This window comes from Equus caballus, chromosome 24 (genome assembly GCF_041296265.1).
Source record: "Equus caballus isolate H_3958 breed thoroughbred chromosome 24, TB-T2T, whole genome shotgun sequence".
Taxonomy (NCBI): Eukaryota; Metazoa; Chordata; class Mammalia; order Perissodactyla; family Equidae; genus Equus; species Equus caballus.
The window spans coordinates 49461314-49480623 of NC_091707.1; the positions used below are offsets into that span (position 1 = coordinate 49461314).

At 54.3% G+C, this 19310-nt stretch overlaps 1 protein-coding gene across 4 annotated transcripts; it reads left to right on the top strand.

The window, feature by feature from the left end:
- Window positions 1–1788: 1788 nt before the first annotated feature.
- Window positions 1789–15190, top strand: FAM181A (family with sequence similarity 181 member A). 4 transcript variants are annotated; one of them, XM_005605412.4, is made up of 3 exons: window positions 1789–1920; window positions 2196–2256; window positions 13780–15190. In XM_005605412.4, exons 2-3 carry the CDS (start codon window positions 2254–2256, stop codon window positions 14743–14745), a joined length of 969 nt encoding a protein of 322 aa, XP_005605469.1. In that variant the 5' UTR covers window positions 1789–1920; window positions 2196–2253; the 3' UTR covers window positions 14746–15190. The 4 variants fall into 4 exon arrangements, with proteins under 4 accessions (XP_005605469.1, XP_005605471.1, XP_005605470.1 ...); XM_005605414.4 differs by lacking the exon at window positions 2196–2256 and having other exon boundaries at window positions 1796–1920; XM_005605413.4 differs by lacking the exons at window positions 1789–1920; window positions 2196–2256 and adding an exon at window positions 12016–12289.
- Window positions 15191–19310: the final 4120 nt, after the last annotated feature.

A 19310-nucleotide genomic window follows, 5' to 3' on the forward strand; every position in this document is an offset into this window, starting at 1 on the left:
CCATCCTTTAGCCGGCGGGAAGGGCCTGCGGGAGCTGGGGCACTGCTCCCATCACCCTTATCGTCCAGAACTGTGGGTCATCATTCAAGGTGTGATGGGAGCTGTCACTGCCAGCCCCTCATAGGTGTCTTTGAACTTGGGGCTGGTTGTGGTCAAGCCCTTGGACACTATTGGGGGCTCCCTCCCCCACCCCCATGGTCAGTCTTATAGCCTGGTCAGACCCAAGTCATCCTTGGGGCCCATCTTTCTTTAGGGTTCCAGCAAGCCAGCAGAGTCACTAGAAAGAACTACCCCACTTTACAGAGGAGAAAGGCGAGGCCCAGAGAGGTGAGATCACCTGCCTGGACCAGCAGAGGCAGGACATGGATGCCGTTGTCTGACTCCAAAGGGGTACACATCTGCTTCCAGGTGACCCAGATGCTCCAAGGGGAGCCTACCACGTGCCAAGCAGTGGAATGACATCCGAGGGGGCAATGTCAGCTGGGAGAGCTCAGCCTCAATGCTGGGGTGGAGGTGGTGGGGGGCTACTGAATGCATCGTAATAATTCTTCATACTCCCCTCTTACCCACTCAGGACCCTGTCAGGGAGCCCGGGAACAGAATGCCCGAGGCAGGCTCGAATGGCCCACCGGCTCATCATGCAAATGATCACGTGGCAAGACTCCACTCAGAGACTTTTTTAAAAGTGTGTTTGGGGCTGGATTTGAGCTACAGACAGAGTTGTGATCGGAGGTCAGGAAATAAAGTGATGATGAAAAGGATGATGAAAAGGAACCCCTGGTATATCACCAGAGTGGGACAGGCACTCCAGGCGGGAGGCAGAGGGCTGGGAATCCGTTAGGGAAGAGACAGACGAGAGGTGACAATGAGTGCCCCACCGCCTTCTTTGAGGGGCACTGCGGTGTAGACACAGAGTGAGTCCAAAGTCCGGCTCCTCTGCCTCCTGGCTCGGTGACCGGGAAGAGCTCTTCTACCTCCCTAAGCCTCAGTTTCCTAATCTGTCTAATGGAAAGGACAATGGCCTCCTCAGAAAGTCTCAGTTGTTCTTTCACTCATTTATTACGGAGGATTAAATGAGATGGTAGATAAAAGCTCCCAGCACCTCGCGGTGTTCAAGGGGAGTCAGGCCCGGGCCCCCATCACCTTTCTCTGAGGAAATCCCATTCCCAGGGGCCAAGGGCTCCTTTCTGACGTTCAGAGCGTGTTGTTTGTCCAAAGCAGCCAAGAGGCAGAGCCGTGGCCGGAGGGCCCAGCACAGAGGAGGCACCTGCTGGTTCCAGGTCATTATGTGACTGGCGGTTGGACTCCCCAAGATGACTCAGAAGCCAACCAATCATTTTGCCCCATGTTCCAGTTTGTTCTTTCATTCATTCAACAAGCTTTTACTATGTGCCTATTGCATGCAAATATCCACAGAGGACAACCTTTCTTCCTAACCTGGTCTCGCCCACTGCCTGCAGGGACCTCTCCTCCCCATTGCACAAAAATTCTCACTGTCCCCATTCTCCAAAGTCCCAACACGCCTGGTCTCAGTTTGTCGAACTGAATGGATGAGCTCTGGCCTGGGAAGTGGGAGTGCTTGAGTCCATGGGGGAGTCACACAATCACACAGGTTGGGTTACTAGAACGCCCAGCTTCGTGCCCCTGACTCTGCATGCTGTGATTTAGAGCTGGATTCGGGGATATCTGGTGCACAGCCAGCACATCTCCAGCCACGCCCACGGAAGACATCACTAGCTGATCACAGCATTCTAACCGCTGAGCCCAGCAGGCCCTCGGAATCTTCCCACCCAGCACCCACCAGCCATCGCCAGTCAAATCCGAGTTGGCAGTTGAGATTAAACGGACTTTTCATTCCTGGCTGGCGCCCTGGGCCCAGTGAAGAGACGCATCAGAAAGGCACCAGAGGACACAGTCAAGGTGATGGACACGTGGCAGGGTGGCAGGGATCAGTACAGGGCAGTAGTCTGTTGGGGACGACCAGCAGGGGCACAGAGACCCTATTGCTGTGTCATTCCTGTCGCATCAGCCCCTCTTTACAGGTGCGATGTGTCCAAGATGGGCTTCACCTGGGCAGCTTTGGCCTGTGCCCAGAGGGGGAGGAAGGTGAGGGAGGGGCATCAGCCGCGAGCCAGGCGCTGCGGTAGTCTTTCTCACAGATGATCTTTCTTAATTCTCGTTATCCACCCTGCCAGGGAACTACCATTAGCTCCACTATAAGATGAGGAACCTGAGGCTCAGAGCTTATTGACCATGGTGAGTAATCATGAAACTATGATAATCTGCTTGGGTTGGACTCCAGCTTCACCTCTGCTGGCTGTGGGGTCTTGGGCAAGTCACCTGGTCCACCTGGCCCTCAGTCTCTTCATCTGTACAGCAGGGAGAGTAGCAACCCACGTCCTTATGGAGGAGTTGACACAGATGATGTTTTCAGAACATTATCTAGCATATAGCAAGAGTCGATAAATCATTTGCTAGGCTGTTCACACCGGTGTCTTATTCCTTTCGATATCTCCAGCACCTCACAGAGTATCTTACACACAGTAGGTGATCATTAAATGCTTTGGAACCGACCCACTGAGCACTAACTCTTCTTAAAAGAGTCCCACATATGCTCCTTGTCCCCATGTCACAGACAGAAGAACTGAAGCTCGATGTGACAGGTGACCTGCCCAAAGTTCCACGCCAGGAAGTGGTGGAGCCAGCTTCCACCCAGGTGCGTCTGAGCCCGGAGGGGCTCCCACCTCCCCCGGCTCCCTGAGGGCCTTCGCCCTTCACATTGTCCCTAAAATGTTCTAAAGTCACACCTGCTGCTCAGTCAGATACAGAGTGGAGCCATGTGACGTGGGAGAATGCTAGAGGGGACACAGATTGTGAGCAGAAGGAATTAACTAACCAACGATGTGTGAAAGCTAGATCTATCTGTTAAAGTTAACCAGGTGTTTGATAAGCGTGTTCCAAGCTGACCACGGTTGTAGGCACTGGAAAATGAAGAATGAGCAGAATGTAAAGTTGACTCAGAGGGTTCAAGGAGCCCATAAGCTGGGCAGAGATTAAACATGGGTTTATCTTATTTTTTTAGTGGGGGAAGCTGAAAGATATGGAGCCACCACAGGGCTCTGCAGGAGATGGTACCGGGATCAACTAGTGATGTCTGCAAGGGGCTGGCTGTGAACAGTAGGCCTCCAGGGCCATTTGTCAGGAAAATCATAAAAGGCTCGTCCCCTGCCTGGGAACTGGCCCCAGGCATGGTGGCAAAGGGGTACTGAGCCCTTCCAAACCTCCTGATGCTCACTCAGTGACTCGGGTCACGGCAGACCTTTCATGAATGACCAGCCTCTAGAACAATCGGGAGCATTGACTTCTAGAGAAACTGAGCGATGGCTAAGAGCGGAGCCCTCCTCTGTTGAGATGGCCACTTCTCTGCCACGTCCTTCCTCATTTCATCCACAGGTTTCCTTCACTGAGACTCCACTCTGCTAAGGTGACTTCTAGTCTTGAGATTATAGTGAGGTTTCAGACCTGGCCGTGTTTCAAGGCTCCATGAAAATGTGCCCCTGCCCAAATGATCTGTGCAGGAAGGAGTCTCAGGGGGTATCCAGGCAGCGGACTTCCATCCTGGCTGCGCGTGAGAATCGCCGTTCTAATGACAGCTCCCCCTCCCTGGAGATTCTGAGTTTGTTGGTCTGAAGAGGGGCCTGGGCATCAGGTAGAGAACCACTTGTCTGGCACAAGAATGGTGGTAAAAGGTTGAAACTAGTAGACTGTGACAAGTTATGCATGTATACTGAAATACTAGAACAACCACTGAAAATCTATGCAAGGAGATATATCCAAGCAAACAGAAAACAAGCGACCAAATGACAGGCCTCACCTATCAACAATTGTAGCCTGAATGGTAGAAGTATACTAATTAAAGGAGATTGGCAGAGTGGGTTTAAAAAAAGTGACACAACCACATATTGTCTCTAAGACACTCACTTCAAATATAACTATATGGGCAGGTTGAGAGTAAAAAGATGAACAAAGTTATATCGTGCAAACATTAATTTTTAAAAAGCAGGAGTGGCTATGTTAATATCCACTTAAACATTAGACATGGGAGCAAAGTAGACATTAGAGCAAAGAAAATTACCCGTGATGAAGAAGGCATTACGTGATGCTAAAAGGGCCAATCAACAAGAAAACACAGTATTCCTAAATGTCTGTGCATCAAACAATAGAGCTTCAAAGTACATGAAGCAAAACCTGATGCTGCTGAGCGGAGAAATAGACGAGTCCACAGCTGTGACTGAGAACTTCACACCCCTCTCAGCAACTGAAAGAACTACCATAGAATAGAAAATCAGCAAGGATGGAGAAGAACTGAACAACACCATCAGCCAGGGAGATCTAATCAACATTTATAGATCACTCAAGCCAACAACAGCCAAGTACACTTTTCTTCTTTTTTTTTTAATTTTAATTTTTTTCTCCCCAAAGCCCCAGTACCTAGCTGTATATCCTAGTTGTAGGTCATTCTAGTTCTTCTACGTAGGATGCCGCCACAGCATGGCTTGATGAGCAGTGTGTAGGTCCACCCCCAGGATCCAAACTGATGAACCCATGGACGCTGAAGCAGAGCACGTGAACTTAACCACTCAACCATGGGGCTGGTCCCTACACTTTTTTTTCAAGTGTTTGTGGAACATTTGCCAAGATGGACTATATCCTGGGTGGTTAAACAAACCTCAACAAATTTAAAAGAATTTAAATCATACCAAGTGTGTTGTCTGACCATCATGGAATCAAACTAGAAATCGCTAACAGAAAGGCACCCCTCCCCCCAAATCTCCAAACATTGGAAATTAAACAACATACTTCTGATACTTCTAAACCACCAATGGGTCTGTAATCATCTGGAATTAGTCAGGGCTCTCCAGAGAAATATGTATATGTATGGAAAGAGAGAGAGAGAGAGAGAGAGATTTCTTGTGAGGAATTGGCTCTTGCCATTATGGAGGCTAAGAAGTCCCATGATCTGTGTGTGTAAGCTGGAGACCCAGGAGACCTGGTGGTCTATGTCCAGTCTGAGTCCAAGGGTCTGAGAACCAGGTGAACTGATGGTGTAAATCCCAGACCAAGGGCAAGAGAAGACCACCGTTCCAGCTCAAGCAGGGAGGCAGGAAAGAACAAACCCACCCACCCTCTTGCCTTCTGTTCTATCCAGACCCTCAACAGATTGCACGGTGCCCACCCACACTGGGGAGGGCAATGCCCTCTTCTCAGTCTACAGACTCAAATGCTAATCTCTTCTAGAAACACCCTCACAGACGTACCCAGGAATAATACCTAACCAGATATCTGGGCATCCCGTGATCCAGTCAAGTTGACACACAAAATTAACCATCACAGGACCAAAACGAATGTCTCAAAGGAAATAGCAAAACACATCGAGCTGATGAAAAATGGAAGTACAACAGATTGAAATTTGTGAGATGCAGCTAAAGCAGTGCCAAGAGGAAATTTTATAACACTAACTTTTTACATTAGAAAAGAAAATCTCAGGGCCAGCCCCAGTGGCCTAGTGGTTAAGTTCAGTGCACTCCACTTTGGCAGCCTATGTTTGGTTCCTGGGTGTGGACCTACACCACTCTGTTAGCAGCCATGCTGTGCTGGTGGTCCACATACTGAAACATAGAGGAAGATTGGCACAGATGTTAGCTCAGGGCAAATCTTCCTTGGCGAAAAAAAAAAAAAAGAAAAGAAAAGAAAAGAAAAAGAAAAAAGAAAATTTCAATGATCTAAGCTCAAGAAACTAAAAAAAGAGAAGTAAACCCAAAGAAAGAGGAACAAAGGAAATAATAAAGAGTAGAAATCAATGAAATTGAAAACAGAAAACAATAGAGAAAATCAATGAAATGCTTGTTCTTTGAAAAGATCAATAAAATTGATAAACCTCTAGCAAGGCTGTCAAAAAAGAAAAAAGACACAAATCACCAGCATCAGGAGTGAAATGGATGGCACTACAGACCCAGCGGACATCAAAGGATAATAAGGGAATACCATGAACGGCTCTATGCACATAAATTCAACAACCTAGACGAAATGGATCAATTCCTCAGAGACCACAAACTACCAAAGGTCATCCAGTATGAAGTAGATAGTGTGAGTAATCCTGTAACTATTGAAGAAATTGAATTTGTAATTGAAAACCTCACAAAATAGAAAGTCCCAGGCCCAGATGGTTTCATGGGAGAATTCTACCAAACAGTTAAAGAATTAGCATCAATTTTACACACTGTCTTCCAGGGGGGGAAAAAAAAGGAAGAGAAGGGAATACTTCCCAATTCATTTTGTGAGTTCAGTATTACCATGATGCCAAAACCAGACAAAAACAGCACAAAAAAGGAAACAATAGACTAATATACCTGATGAACATAGAAAACAGCAAAAAATCCTCAACCAAATATTAGTAAGTTAAATCCAGCAATACATACAAAGAATTATACACCACAATGGAGTGGAGTTTTCTCCAGGAATGCAAGGCTGGTTCAATATTTGAAAGTCAATCCGTGTAATCCACCATGTCAAGGGGCTGAACAAGAAAACCCACGTGATCACGTAAATTGATGAAGGAAAAATTATCTGACAAAATTCAACACCCATTCATGATAAAAACTCTCAGCAACTTAGGAATAGAGGAGAACTTCCTCAACTTGACAAGGGGCATCTACCAAAATCCTGCAGCTAACACTGTACTCAATGGTGGAGGACTCAGTGCTCTCCCCCTAAGATCAGGAACAAGGCACGGATGTCTGCTCTCAGCACTCATTCAGCATAAAATTCTTTCCCTGAACCCTGCCCGTCTTGAAACTCCCCCCGAGATGGATGAAAATCTGATGCGCTTCCTCTCTTCCTGGAGAGTTGGGTCCTGGGACTTACCAGCTCATTCACATCCCTTTCAAGAACCCACAGGGGAATGCAAGGAGGTTCACCTGGCTTTGTTACATTGAATCGGCTCTAATTTATATTAGGAAAAAGTGCATCAGTTGCCAAGTTTGGAACCTTTATAAGTAACACCGACTTGTGACGCACCAGCCCCACACCAGTGTCCATGTGTGCAACATGGAGGCTGAGAACTGCTGATGTGATCTAACCAAGAAACTGAGGCCCAGACAGGGTGAGTGACTGTCCCAAGATCACACAGCCAGGTAGGTGCAGAGTTCAGAGATCTTATCTCCAAAGCCAGTCTCCCTTCTGTACTGTATCATTGCGGTGAAACTGCTTCCAATATGAGACTTGATCACACTGACTGTTGTCTCTATCACTGCTGTTGGGATGTGACCAGGGGCGCAGGGACTGGCTGAGCTGGGCTGTGACTTCTTCAGGTCATCACGAGGTCTCTGGCTGCTCTGAGGACACAGCCAGGCTGGTGCTCAGCCTAGGTTGTGAGACGAGGTTGCCAGAGCAGGAAGCCCTCGGCCTGGCAGTCAAAGGGGTTTATTTTGACTCGATCCCTCCCATTCCAAGGAAGCGGGAGCCTGTCTGCCCTGATTACAGCTGACAGCATGCCTCTGGCTGGCCTTGGGTAGCAACATTCCCATTATGTAAGAGGTTACATAAATCGTCTTGTGATGTCTGCACCACACGTCCACAGAGCTGCCCCCAACCTTGTAGGCTTTGTATGTTTCCTGAGTCGGGGGCGGTGGGACCTAACTCTCCTGGACCATGAGGGCCTCGGGCAGGTGGCGTCCCTGGGCTAGCAAAGGCCCTGGGAGGGAGTGAGTGCCTGTGCGTTGGTTCAGCGTCATCAGTAGTGAACAGCAGCATCTGAGGGTCATGACTGAGGGTCTGGATCTGGCTGCCAGCATCGCATTCCCAGCTCCGTCATTTACTGACCAGGGGACCTTGGGCAAGTTTCCTAGATGATTTGTGCCTTAGTTTCCTTATCTATTAAAGACAGTGATCATGGCACCTGGGAAGGACAAACAGCTTAATACACGTTCCCTACTCCCATCAGGGGCAAGTGCTGAGTGGACCCGAGCTCTGAGCGCCACAGTGTCGCTGTTGGGCATCGGCGTGCACACAGGGCTGCCGGGAGAGCAGAGCTGCGGGCTCCTCCTGCGTCTACCCGGCTCTGTCGCCCTGGCTGAATCACCACCACTATCTGGCCCTCACTCTCTTCACCTCTAAAATGAGAAGGTACCCATCTTCTGGAACTTTCTAGAGAGGCGTGGAAATGTAAAATTTCCCTTAAATTTTATTTTTGGCAATTTAAAATATTCCATTCTAAAAACTGTGCCAACAAATAAACACACACTCAAACGCTTTTTAACTCACAAGTTGACACCCTTGGCTGCCAACTGGTTAACCTGGGCAGCTAACTGGCTAACTCCTCTGGGAACTAGCTAATAAAGCTTCTTAGACGATTCCTTTTCATTCGAGGACTATCCTGAGATTGCGAGATACGCTTGAAAAAAAAAATTACCATTGCAGCTGCTTCTCTCTCTAAATCAAGATTTTCTAAATACTCTGCAACCAAAACAAAGTACGGCTGATGTCAGACCGTAACCCATCGCCCCTGATTTCGAAGCTCTCTGCCACCAAAACAGCCTCCTTGCTCTAATTCATTGCTTGCAAAATAAGTGGAAAGCGTGCGTTTGCGGGTGTAAAATAAATCTGTCCTCACCACATTGCTGTCACTGTTTTACATACTGGACTCCCACATGATAATTTTTTGAATGGGCTTCTCTGCATAAAAGCAATTTGAAAGTCCACCACCCCAGATGACCGGTCCCCTGGGGCTTGGCCGGTGCACGGCATTGTCACACAGCCTCCTCTTGCTTTTGCTTTCTGCCTGCGCCTGTGTGGGCTAGATCCTAGAAGTGGATTATGTCAGACGACATCCAGAGATTCTGGACGGGTGGCTCCGAGTGGCTTTTTGGGAAATCGAAGCCAGTTAGGATGTCATCCTGCCTCCCTGAGGGGTGGGCAGAAGACAGCTGTTCAGTCATCAAGACAAGGTCGTCGTTGCCTCCAACAAGTTGCCTCGGGAACAGAAGAGCAAGCCAGGGAAGCCCACCCCGCCCCTGCTGGGCGCTGGCACATGGCAGGTGCTGAATGGAGTGGACTCGAGGCTGCGAGTCCCTGACGCTGAATGGTGTGAATGGACTTGAGGTCAGGTTAGCACCGCCTGAGTGTTGGAGGTCCACGGCAGCCACAGGAGGAGGTCGGAAGGAACCCTCAAGTTCAAGTCCAACACAGCTCCCTTGCTCTTAATGGAGCTTTTTGGAACCCCTGTTCTGACACAAGGGGACTCCATTGTGAAACGGTGCCTCCTGCTTTCAAGGCACCCGCAGTCCCGAGGGAACACAGACAATTCAGCATTAGGTACAGCCATAGCAACCACAAGGGTCCTTCATGAAGGCCTGCTCTGTGCCAAGGCCATTCTAGTCACTGGAGATACAGAGAAGAACCAGCAGACAAGTTCTCTGCTCTCATGTGGCTCCCCCAGGTTGAGTTGGCTGATTGGGACAAACAATAAACGAAAAAACAAGACAGGAAGCAATTGTTTCCAGTCCACAGGAAGAATTGTATTCAGTGGAATGGGCAAAGTATTTAATTCATGAAACATTGTAGTGAGAAGCTACTCTGTGCAAGGCCTTAGTAGGGGTCAGATTACAAAGGGCCTTCTGTGTTAAGCTAAGGAGGTTAGACTTCATCTTTGAATCCATAAACATAGCAATGGGGAGGGTATCACATATAATGCTGGGAGTTGGTGGAAGTCTTCCTGGATGTTTGAGCTGGGCCTTGAAGAATGCCAAGAGGACAGAGTTGACTGAGTAGCCCTGAGTTGGGCCCAAAAATCAGAGGTTTGAGGCTTGTCCTTGAGTGTGTCACCAACTGTAAACAGGGAAACAAATTCTTCCCTGCCCAGAGGCAGGACCACATGAGAGAATGACTGTGCAAGGGCTCTCTAGAACAGGCATAATTATTACTGATGTTTTTCCACCTGTCTCTATGGCCAGAAAAACACAGAGGAGGCCTCCCCAGCAAGGGTCGAATGTTGAGGCTTGGGGTGTCACCAGCTCAGTGTGGGGCCATGGGTCAGGTTCCTGGGCCCCAGTCTAAGCCCCAGCTGCCTCCTCTCCCTCCACTGATCTCCCGCAGCGCCAGCTCCCATGCTCCTGAGTCAGAAGACGGAGTCCCGTCCTCACGGAGGGACAGAGGGCAGAACCCAGGATTTATGCAGAAAATCTGGTCTGGGAGGCCTTCCAACCCCACAGCACTCACTCAGTGCCCAGTGCTCAGTCGGAGCTCAGGGAAGCCACACGGGTGACGGGAGCCACACAGGCTTTGCACGCAGACGGGCCCGACTTCAGGTTCAAGTTCTGCCAGTTATTAGCAGTGAGGCCCTGGGAGAGTAACGCAGCCTCACGGCCACCATAACCCCCTCACCGAGCTGTCGCGGGGTCAGGTGCGTCTTCCGTGTGCGATCGTCCATCACGGCTCTTGGCACAAGTCCAACAAGCCTCAGTTTTGTTCGTTCCAGTTTTCTCTTCCCTTTCTTCCTCTCCTCCCTCTTTTCTTCTTTCCTTCCCTCTTTCCTCAAAAAGTGGGAAGAACACATGGGAAGAACAGCCCATGTTTAGAGCTACAGAGGATGTTTTAAGATATGGACTTGAGCCCCATGGAGCTGGCTGACCTGTTGGGGACATTATTGGCTGAGAAGTGGGAGGAGGCCGGCACAAGGAGGCAGCACCAGGACGGGCTGACATGGCTTCAGGCGCCGTGGGGCCTCAGAGGAAGCTGAGATCCAGAGGAGCGGCTTGAGCACGTCGCCATGCTCTTCAAACGGAGAGGGTGTCCCAGCGAGAGGGGCCGACATAAGTAGATGCCTGGAGCAGGAGGCCAGGGCGGAAATGGAGCCGGCTGGTTTGGGACCAGGGTCCCAGCCGAAAGTGATGGAGAATGCGGTGTGGCGGGCCAACACTGGCTTCGGGAGAGATTCGAACGTGCTGGTGGCTGTGCACCCTGGTTCCAGCAGGAGGCAGCAGGCACCCGTGCCGGGCAGGAGTCGTGCGGGAGCCTAACCTGGTGACCTGGGGCGTTTTCTCTAGCTGTGTGAGCAGGGTGCTTGGAGCAGAAAGGGCGTTTCCTGCCTGTGCCAGTTAAGGTGTGCTGGGTTATGCTGTAGAAACAATCCCCAAATCTCATGGGTTTAAAACGAAGAAGGTTTGGCTCCCACTTAACACAAAGGCTACTGCAGGTAGGGGCCACCCTCCCGGCCATGTGATGGCCAATGATCCAGGATGCTTCAGTCCAGGGTCACCTCCATCTCAGTCCACGCTTCCCCGATACCCGCTGCAGGGGAAGGGGGCACAGAGAATACTGTACCCGCTCCTAAATGCCTAAAGTGAGTTACCGCATGTCTGCACTGGGCCGTCTGCTCCAAACCCTTCATTTGGGCTCTAGGGAGCCTCAGGCCAGAGGGGGAGGTGGGTTGGAGGCAGGCCACCACGGGCAGGTGCCTCACGCCAGCAGCAGCTGCCTATTGGCCAGCAGGAGGGGGTAGGACCATCGCTCCTGGGTGAGGCCCCCTGCCTGGCTGGTGCTCCCATCTGGGCAGTGAGACCTCAGAGAGGAGTCCTTGGCATTTTAGGTGGTGGTGCAAAAAGGTGGGTTGGTGTATAGATCACCAGCCATTTGACCAACCAGGGGACAGGAGGAAAAAGTGGCAGAGGAAAGGGGAGAAGGCCAGGAAAAAGAAGGAGAGGAGGACGGGAAAGAGGAGGCAGAGCATGAGGAGAAAGGCGGGAGGCGGAGGGGCCGCCCGGGCTGGCTGGCACGGAGGCCTCGCCCATCAGCATTTCCCAGGCAGCCGCCCTCCGCCCGCGCCTCACCTTCCCTCTGGCCACTCGGTGGGCAGGGCCAACGGCCAGCGGCGCTGGGCTCCCTTGCTTGCTCAGAGCGGCCCTGCTTGCGGCCCCGCCGGCGTTGGCACGGTGACAGTAGCCAAGTGTGCAAACTTGTGCCATTGTCCCCGGGCCAGGGGGAGCCATGGAGACTGGCTAATATGACACAGGAAAATGTTTGCTGATGGCAATTCTATGGGCTTTGTCCACCTCTTTCTCCATCATGACGACTCGATTTAAGTCCCTAACTGTTTGACTACAAATGCAAGGGGACCGTGCACCGCCAGCCTTTTGTCCGGCCGCGCTGAATGGGCAATTCAGGCTTTGTGCAGCTCAATTGAGGAAGCAAACATAAAGACAAGATTCCTGAGGGTTCCGCTGCCTTCCCATGGGTATGCCAGCCCCTCGCTAGAGGGCCCTGCCTCCGCTACCTCTGCCGACAGCAGACAGCAGTGTGTGTGCTCACAGGCCCCCAGGGCCCTGTGCCTGGGAAGGGGGAATGGGGAGAGAGAGGGGGAGAGAGAGAGGGAGAGAGAGAGGAGAGCACCACTCAACACTCAAGGACAGCGGGGAAAGCAGCCCGCCCGCCCGGCTTACCCCGTCCGATTGTCTGTCTGCACTGGAGCATGGCAGCTGTAGGCCCGGAGTCTGGGGGAGGTGTGCAGGCCCATCTCTTCTGGGCCCGGCCCCTCCTCAGTCCTGGACTTTTTAAACACACACACACACACGCACACACACCCCGCCCCCTCGAGAAACCAGGGAACCGAGGTCAAGGGGAGGAGGGGCGTGGAAGCCGAGGGAGAGAGTGGGGCTGAAGGGTAGAAATTTACCGGGAAATGATTGCATTTGGGAGCTGTCTTTTTTGTGATGGTCCCCATGGTGACAATTTGTGATGGCAAAGAATGTGGGAACGGGGCGCTGCCGCCTGATTGGGATGCTTTGTATCTGGAGAGGCGCTCCTGATTGGCCTGAGGGGCCCCCCAGCTCCCGGGACTCGGTCTCCATTCAACCCACTCGAGGGCTGCACAACCGCTTGCAGCCGGACGCACGGAGCTCGCCGGCCGCGCCGGGCCCGGCCCAGGTCTGCGGCGGGGAACCTGCCGGGCCACGTTGGTGGGGCCCGGGGCCCGGCACCCTCGGTCAGTGTGGAGGCCCAGGCAGCTTGGCCAGACTGGGTGGGGGCGTGGGGCCGGCTGGGGCCTGGGGGAGGGGTGAGGTGCTGCGGGTGGCGGCCGAGGAGGCATGAAATTGCTGCAGATGCTTCTACGGGGGCGTCCTGCTGCCCACAGCCTGCGACCAGCCCGCCCGGCAGGCCCGGGCTTGAGTGCCAGACAGGGGACCTGCCTGTCCTGCGTGAGAGCTGGGGGTGGAGCGTGGGGACCAAGGAGGGGGGTTGATGCTAGGAGGGCTGGGGTGGGGGCGGGAGGAGGAGAGCGCCACCAGGGAGAGAGGGGGCTTGGCCTTGCTTGAAAACGGAGCAGTCGCTTCAGCTCAGAAAGTAAAAACCTTGCTGGCAAGTTGTGCACGTTGGCAGCATGGTGTGTGGGAGACACCGCGGGCTGGGAGCGCCGAGACTTGCGCTCCAGCCCCAGGGATGACACTTGTAGCTGGGTCACCTTGGGCAAGTTCCCCAACCTCTCTGAGCTTCAGCTGCAAGTGGAGGGCCACAGACCCAAGAAAACTACAGGAGGTTCTGTTGGCGCCTGTCCCATCACAGACGCTCAGGAAGTGCTAGGCGGCTTGAGTGGGAATCCCACTACCCAAGACTTTGTTTAGGGCTGAGGGGTCTGGGGCTGGGGCCACTGTCTGCAGCCATGCGGCCTTTGGGGAGGGCTGGGCGTGGCTGATCCCAGAGACTCCAATGGCCTATGTGTCTCCCCAGGTCCGCCCTGTGCCCTTCTCTGGAGCTGCCAGCCCCCCGCAGAACCCACCCTCTTCATGGAAAGCTCCGTGCAGAGGCCCCCTGGTGATGGCATCCGACAGTGACGTGAAGATGCTGCTGAACTTTGTGAACCTGGCGTCCAGCGACATCAAGGCGGCCCTGGACAAGTCGGCGCCCTGCCGCCGCTCTGTGGACCACCGCAAGTACCTGCAGAAGCAGCTCAAACGCTTCTCCCAGAAGTATTCCCGGCTCCCCCGGGGCCTCCCCGGCAGAGGAGCCGAGCCTCACCTGAAAAGGGGGCCTGAGGACCGGCCCGGGAGGCTGCCCCTGGGTGCTGGCCAGGATTCCAGCCCTGGCGGGGGTGGGGGCTGCACGGAGAAGGCTCTGGGGAACCCCTACAGGGAGGAATGTCTCTCCAAGGAGCAGACCCTACAGGGGCAGAATCCAGAAGCCGCCAGGCCTGGCCAGGTGCCCATGAGGAAAAGACAGCTGCCTGCTTCCTTCTGGGAAGAGCCGCGGCCCACCCACAGCTACCCCCTGGGGCTGGAGGGGGGACTGGGCCCCAGGGAGGGACCTCCCTATGAGGGTAAGAAACACTGCAAGGGCTTGGAGCCCGTGGGGCCCGAGACGGCCCCCGTGCCCGCATCCCCAAGGGCACCCGCTGAGAAGGAGCCACTCAAGATGCCTGGGGTCTCCCTGGTGGGCCGTGTCAATGCCTGGAGCTGCTGCCCCTTCCAGTACCATGGACAGCCCATCTACCCGGGCCCTCCAGGGGCCTTGCCTCAGAGCCCGGTCCCCAGCCTGGGCCTCTGGAGGAAAAGCCCAGCTTCCCCAGGGGAGCTGGCCCACTTCTGCAAGGATGTGGATGGCCCAGGGCAGAAAGTGTACAGACCCGTGGTCCTGAAGCCTATCCCCACCAAGCCGGCCGTGCCCCCACCCATCTTCAACGTCTTTGGCTACCTCTAGCCCGGCCAGGAGGGCCTCGGCCCCCACCTCCAGCCTGCAGGGGTGTCGGGGACCCCAGGAGCTCTCCGTGTGAGAGGTGGGCTGGGCGGCAGTGTAGCCTCTTGGGAGCCTTCCCTTTGTGTATGTGTGGGAGGGGGAGGGCAGGCCTGGGGCAGGGGCTTCTCAGGCAGTCTCCGAGTCAGCCCTTGCAGCCTTGGGAGCTATGGGGAAGGCGTGGTCGGCCCCTCCCCAACCAGGCCAGGGCCCGACAGATCGTCCCGCCATCCCTGCGCAGACTTGGGACGATGGGGCTTTGCCCTTGCCTGCCGGCCACCCCAGAAGCCAGAGTTACACATCTGTTCATCTGCCACCCACTGTGTAAGCCATTTTCAGTTCTGTTCTTTTTGTTCTTTGTAAATATTAAGAAGGTTAAAAGAATAAAGACATTTCTTTTGCAGTTTCCACATTTCCGGTGTCAGGAAGTGGAGTGGTCCCCAGGCCTAAGCAATGCTGGCTGTGTCCAGGTGGAGGGCCACTTATGGAGGTGACTGATTGTGGGGGAGACCAGGAGTGGCCAACAGACCTATGAGACGTCTGGGAATGGGCTCTGGGGGCCAAGAGCTCAAGTCAAAGGAAGGAGAGTGAGCGCGAGCCGCCAGGGAAGGATGCTCTGGTTGCCTGCGTCAGAGGACAGAGGCTGGGGGGGCCTGGATCCCTGGGGTGTCCAACCTGCTCTGGACAACAGGGAGGCTGGGACCCGGGGAGGCGGAGCTGTGGTCCTGGCTCTGCCCTGGGATGTGTGACTGGACCCTTCCTCTTGGAGCCTCCTTGTCCCACCTGCAGGATGAGGGGCGGGATGAGAATGGTCCCTCTGCCGTGCCTTCCACTCCGATTACGGCTGTGCCAAGGCGGGCATGCCCGACCCTGGTCAGAGGGGCAATCAGGCCCAACAGGAGCTGAGCCCCTAGTGGACGAAATAACCGGTCATTGGAGCAAACTGTTTCTCTTTCAAACATCATCTTTGGTTCTATGTCCAGGGGCAAAACAAAAAAAAAGGAGCAATAATCTCTAGCTAATTCGGATTCCCAGGGTCCCTGCTGACGGCTCTCTTCCAGGGCCTGGTGCAGTGCCCACACATGAGGTGCCCTGTCAGTAGAAAGACGAGGGCCTCTGTCTGTGACAGCGCACAGAGGGGGCGCTGGAGGCAGGGAGAGGTCCTGGGTTTGCCCCAATAATGCCCAGCTAGCAAAGCCACTGCAGGGGCCTCCGCCCGCACGCTGGCCCAGGACCTGCTCTGCTGTGTGCAGTGTGGCTCCATGGCCGAGAGCGCATGCACCTGCCAGGGGTACTGAGCCGCTCACGTCATCAAAGCACGGTTCTCACAACCGGGACTCGTGCAGGGGGCAGCCCTGGCTGGGGCCATGGTACCCTAATCAGCAGCATGATGTTGAACAAGTTAATCCCCACTCTGTGCCTCAGTGTCCTCCTCTGTAGAGTCGGGGACTAGATCAAGGATAGAGGCGTGCACCACTTCCGCACCCAAGGCAGGTACCATCGCCTGGTCACAGACTCTCCTTTAGGGCCCAAATACGGCCTCGGAATCCTTCCTAACACAAGGCTCCAGAATTAGTGATTGCTAAGGGCCCGTCCTAACCTGCCTGCTTTTACTCTGTGCGTTCTCTGGAGTGGGGCATCCACACGGAGGGGCAGTTCATGCTCTGGGAAGTGAGTGAGTTTCTGTTGGTTTATGTCTGATGGTCTCGGAGGACTTCAGTGCCACGAAGGCCACTTGACACAGGCAGAGTTGTTCTGAGTAATTATGCGGCACACTGGATAAAGGAGTCCTCAGCCAGGACCCACACCTCAGGCTGCTCTGGTCTTAGTGAGCAGGAAGGGGACCAGCAGGAGATGTGTGCCCTCCTCTCCCTCTGCACATCATCACGAAGGCCCTTCTGGATCCGTTCTGATGAGGCTCAGCCCCTCCACACTGTACAGCATAGTGTTGAAAGCCCTAATCCAGGCCCTGCCCCCTACCAGCTGTGTGATCTTGGGCAAGTTACCTAACCTCTCTGTGCCGAAGTTTCCTCATCTGAAAAACGTGATTGAAAATAGACCTGCCGCGTGGGTAGCTGTGGCAAAGACGTGAGTGCCTGGCTCTCCAGTACCACACAAGTGGCGAAAAGCAGCATTGAGCAAAAGTCACTTCTCCCAGGTGTCTGGTGACTGTAGGTCCTGCCACACCAGTATTTCAGTGTTGGTTATGAATGGGGCTGCCCACAGGAACGGGCACCCAGGCCATCCACCCACTGGCTCTCCCTGGAGCAGGAGCTGAGCTCCGCCAGGCATGTTTTCTCAGGGTGCTGCCCTCTCGGGCGTTGCCTTTCCTGGGGGACCCCCAGCGATGCCTTCACTCAAACGCAGAGGCAAGGAGGCTTCGTCTGGAAGCAGAAAGCTTCACTGGGATGTGGCTCAGCGGAAGCAGAGGGCATCATGGTTCCCCGCGTGGAAACAGTAAGTTGGGGGAAAACCCATCTAAGAAAGCTTCAGTATTGAAAAAAAAAAATAGTCCACCACAGCAGGAGCCGCAGCAGCAGCAGATGCTCGCCTGACCAGACGGTGACTCGTGTGGGTTCACGGTGAAGCCAGGAGCTCCCCTCCTGCCCCAGCCTCCAGTCCCCAGCACTGGCCAGACGCCCCTCTCTGAGGATCTTAAGGCTTTGGTGATGCTGTGAGACACCTCTGAGGCTGACGTCCTCCCAGAGGCTGGGTAAGCAGGGGTGGGGGCAGCCTCTGCAGGGGGTGACGGCTGTCAAGTCCTCTTGACAGCGGTGATGGTCAAAAAACGTAACCACCTGCCCGGCCTGAGCACCGACCAATCAGAACGGAGCCTCGGGAGCAAGCAAGCATTTACCCTTGAGCGGTTGGGGGCGGGAAGGGGGGACAGGGACCTGAGAAAGCCAAGGCTGGGCAAGGCTCTTGGTGGGGAGCGGCCCTGAGCAGCAGCTGTGACCAACTGGCAGGGATGTCCATCAATATTCTAATACAGCACCGGCGCATTCCAGGCCCAGGGGCCCCACATCCCACCAATAAATGGTGCTGATGCTGAATGCAGTGACGGAGGCCTCCTTCCCCACACCCCCCACCTCCCTCCTCAGCCTCACCTCCTCCAGGGGGGCAGCTCCCTCAGCCCAGCATCCCCACCATGCCCAGTGCCTGAGGCCACTGCCTGTTAGGACTCTCTTGGACATTAGGTGACCTGAGCAGTGCTGTAGTTTGAGTTTGCCTGATACCCAGCCACACTCCAAATGCACTGAACGTCTTTCTGCCCGGTCCCATCCCTTCCTGCCACCCCCAGCCAAGATTAAAGCCTCTTCCCCTGGCTGCCAGGGCAGCACAGGCATTTTTCAGGCAGGGTTTTCCCCACTTGGCCACTTCCCCTGAGGTCCCCTCCCCTCGCTGCACTGGGTTGAACATCCCCAGTCTGGGAGGACACAGGTTTCCTTCAGGATCTCTACAGCAAGGCAGCGTGGGACCCTGGGCAAGCACTGTCGGGCTGAAACCCTGGGGACCTGCTGTGTGTGCCCAAGCCAAGTGCCTTTCCCTCTCTGGGGCTGCTTTCCCAACTGTACCTGGAGGGAGTGGGCAAGGTCAGCCGAGTCCCCTCTGACCCATGGTTGGAAAGTGCTGCTGGTGGCCTCTTCCTCTTCAGGCCCATACTGGGACTTACTGGTTCCATGGAAACCGAGTGTCAGAGCCGGCAAGACTACCAGGGGCCATGACAAAAAGGAACCCAAGGCCCCAGAGGAGCGAGCCTGGCATCAGCGCTCCCCCACTGGCCCGGATGCTCACTTTCCAAAGGCCAGAAATGACATTCGCCCTTGCTTAAGGCTCTTCTGGACTCTGGGCAGGGGCCCGGCAAGGGCTCCTGGCGAGATGGCCTGGCCTGGAGGCCTGCAGAGGGGCCTACACTCCAGTGCCTTTCATCGGCCTTTCGGAGAGAGCGCCGCAGCTTCTGCGGAGGCAGGCCGTGCCCGTCTCAGCGCACAGGACTCAGAACACGAGAAAGCGCTACGACTGTGCTGAGCCTCAGCTCTCTCAGCTATGCCCCAAAAACAGGCCGGCAGCGTCCCCTGGCTCCACCACAGAGCCACGTGAGGACCAGAGGAGGCAAGGCAGGGCACAGGGCTTCATGCCTCTGAAGTCTGGTGCCTTTGCAAGGGTTGATGGCGGCCATCACTCCAGCACCCTCGCTCAGAGTAGCCAGTACGTAGATTTGTTTTTTCCCCTAGTATTTCAACTTTTGTAGCAAAACAGGGGTGAGTACGACGTGAAGACAGAGTGCCAGGGGAGACGTGTGTGTAAGACAGACATCCTAGGTGTTGGGAGACTTGTAAGCACAGAGAGCCTGTCTGTGATGATGCTCCTGTTTCCATGGTGAGTGAACCTGGACAGAACAACTACCCTGGGGGGCTCCCATCACAAGGCAGAACCCTGCCGCCTCTCCTCGGCCATCAGGTCTCTTCCGGTGAATGAAGGACACACTCAGAAGCCCAAACCGAGGTGACAGGCTCAGGGGTCTGTGTGCC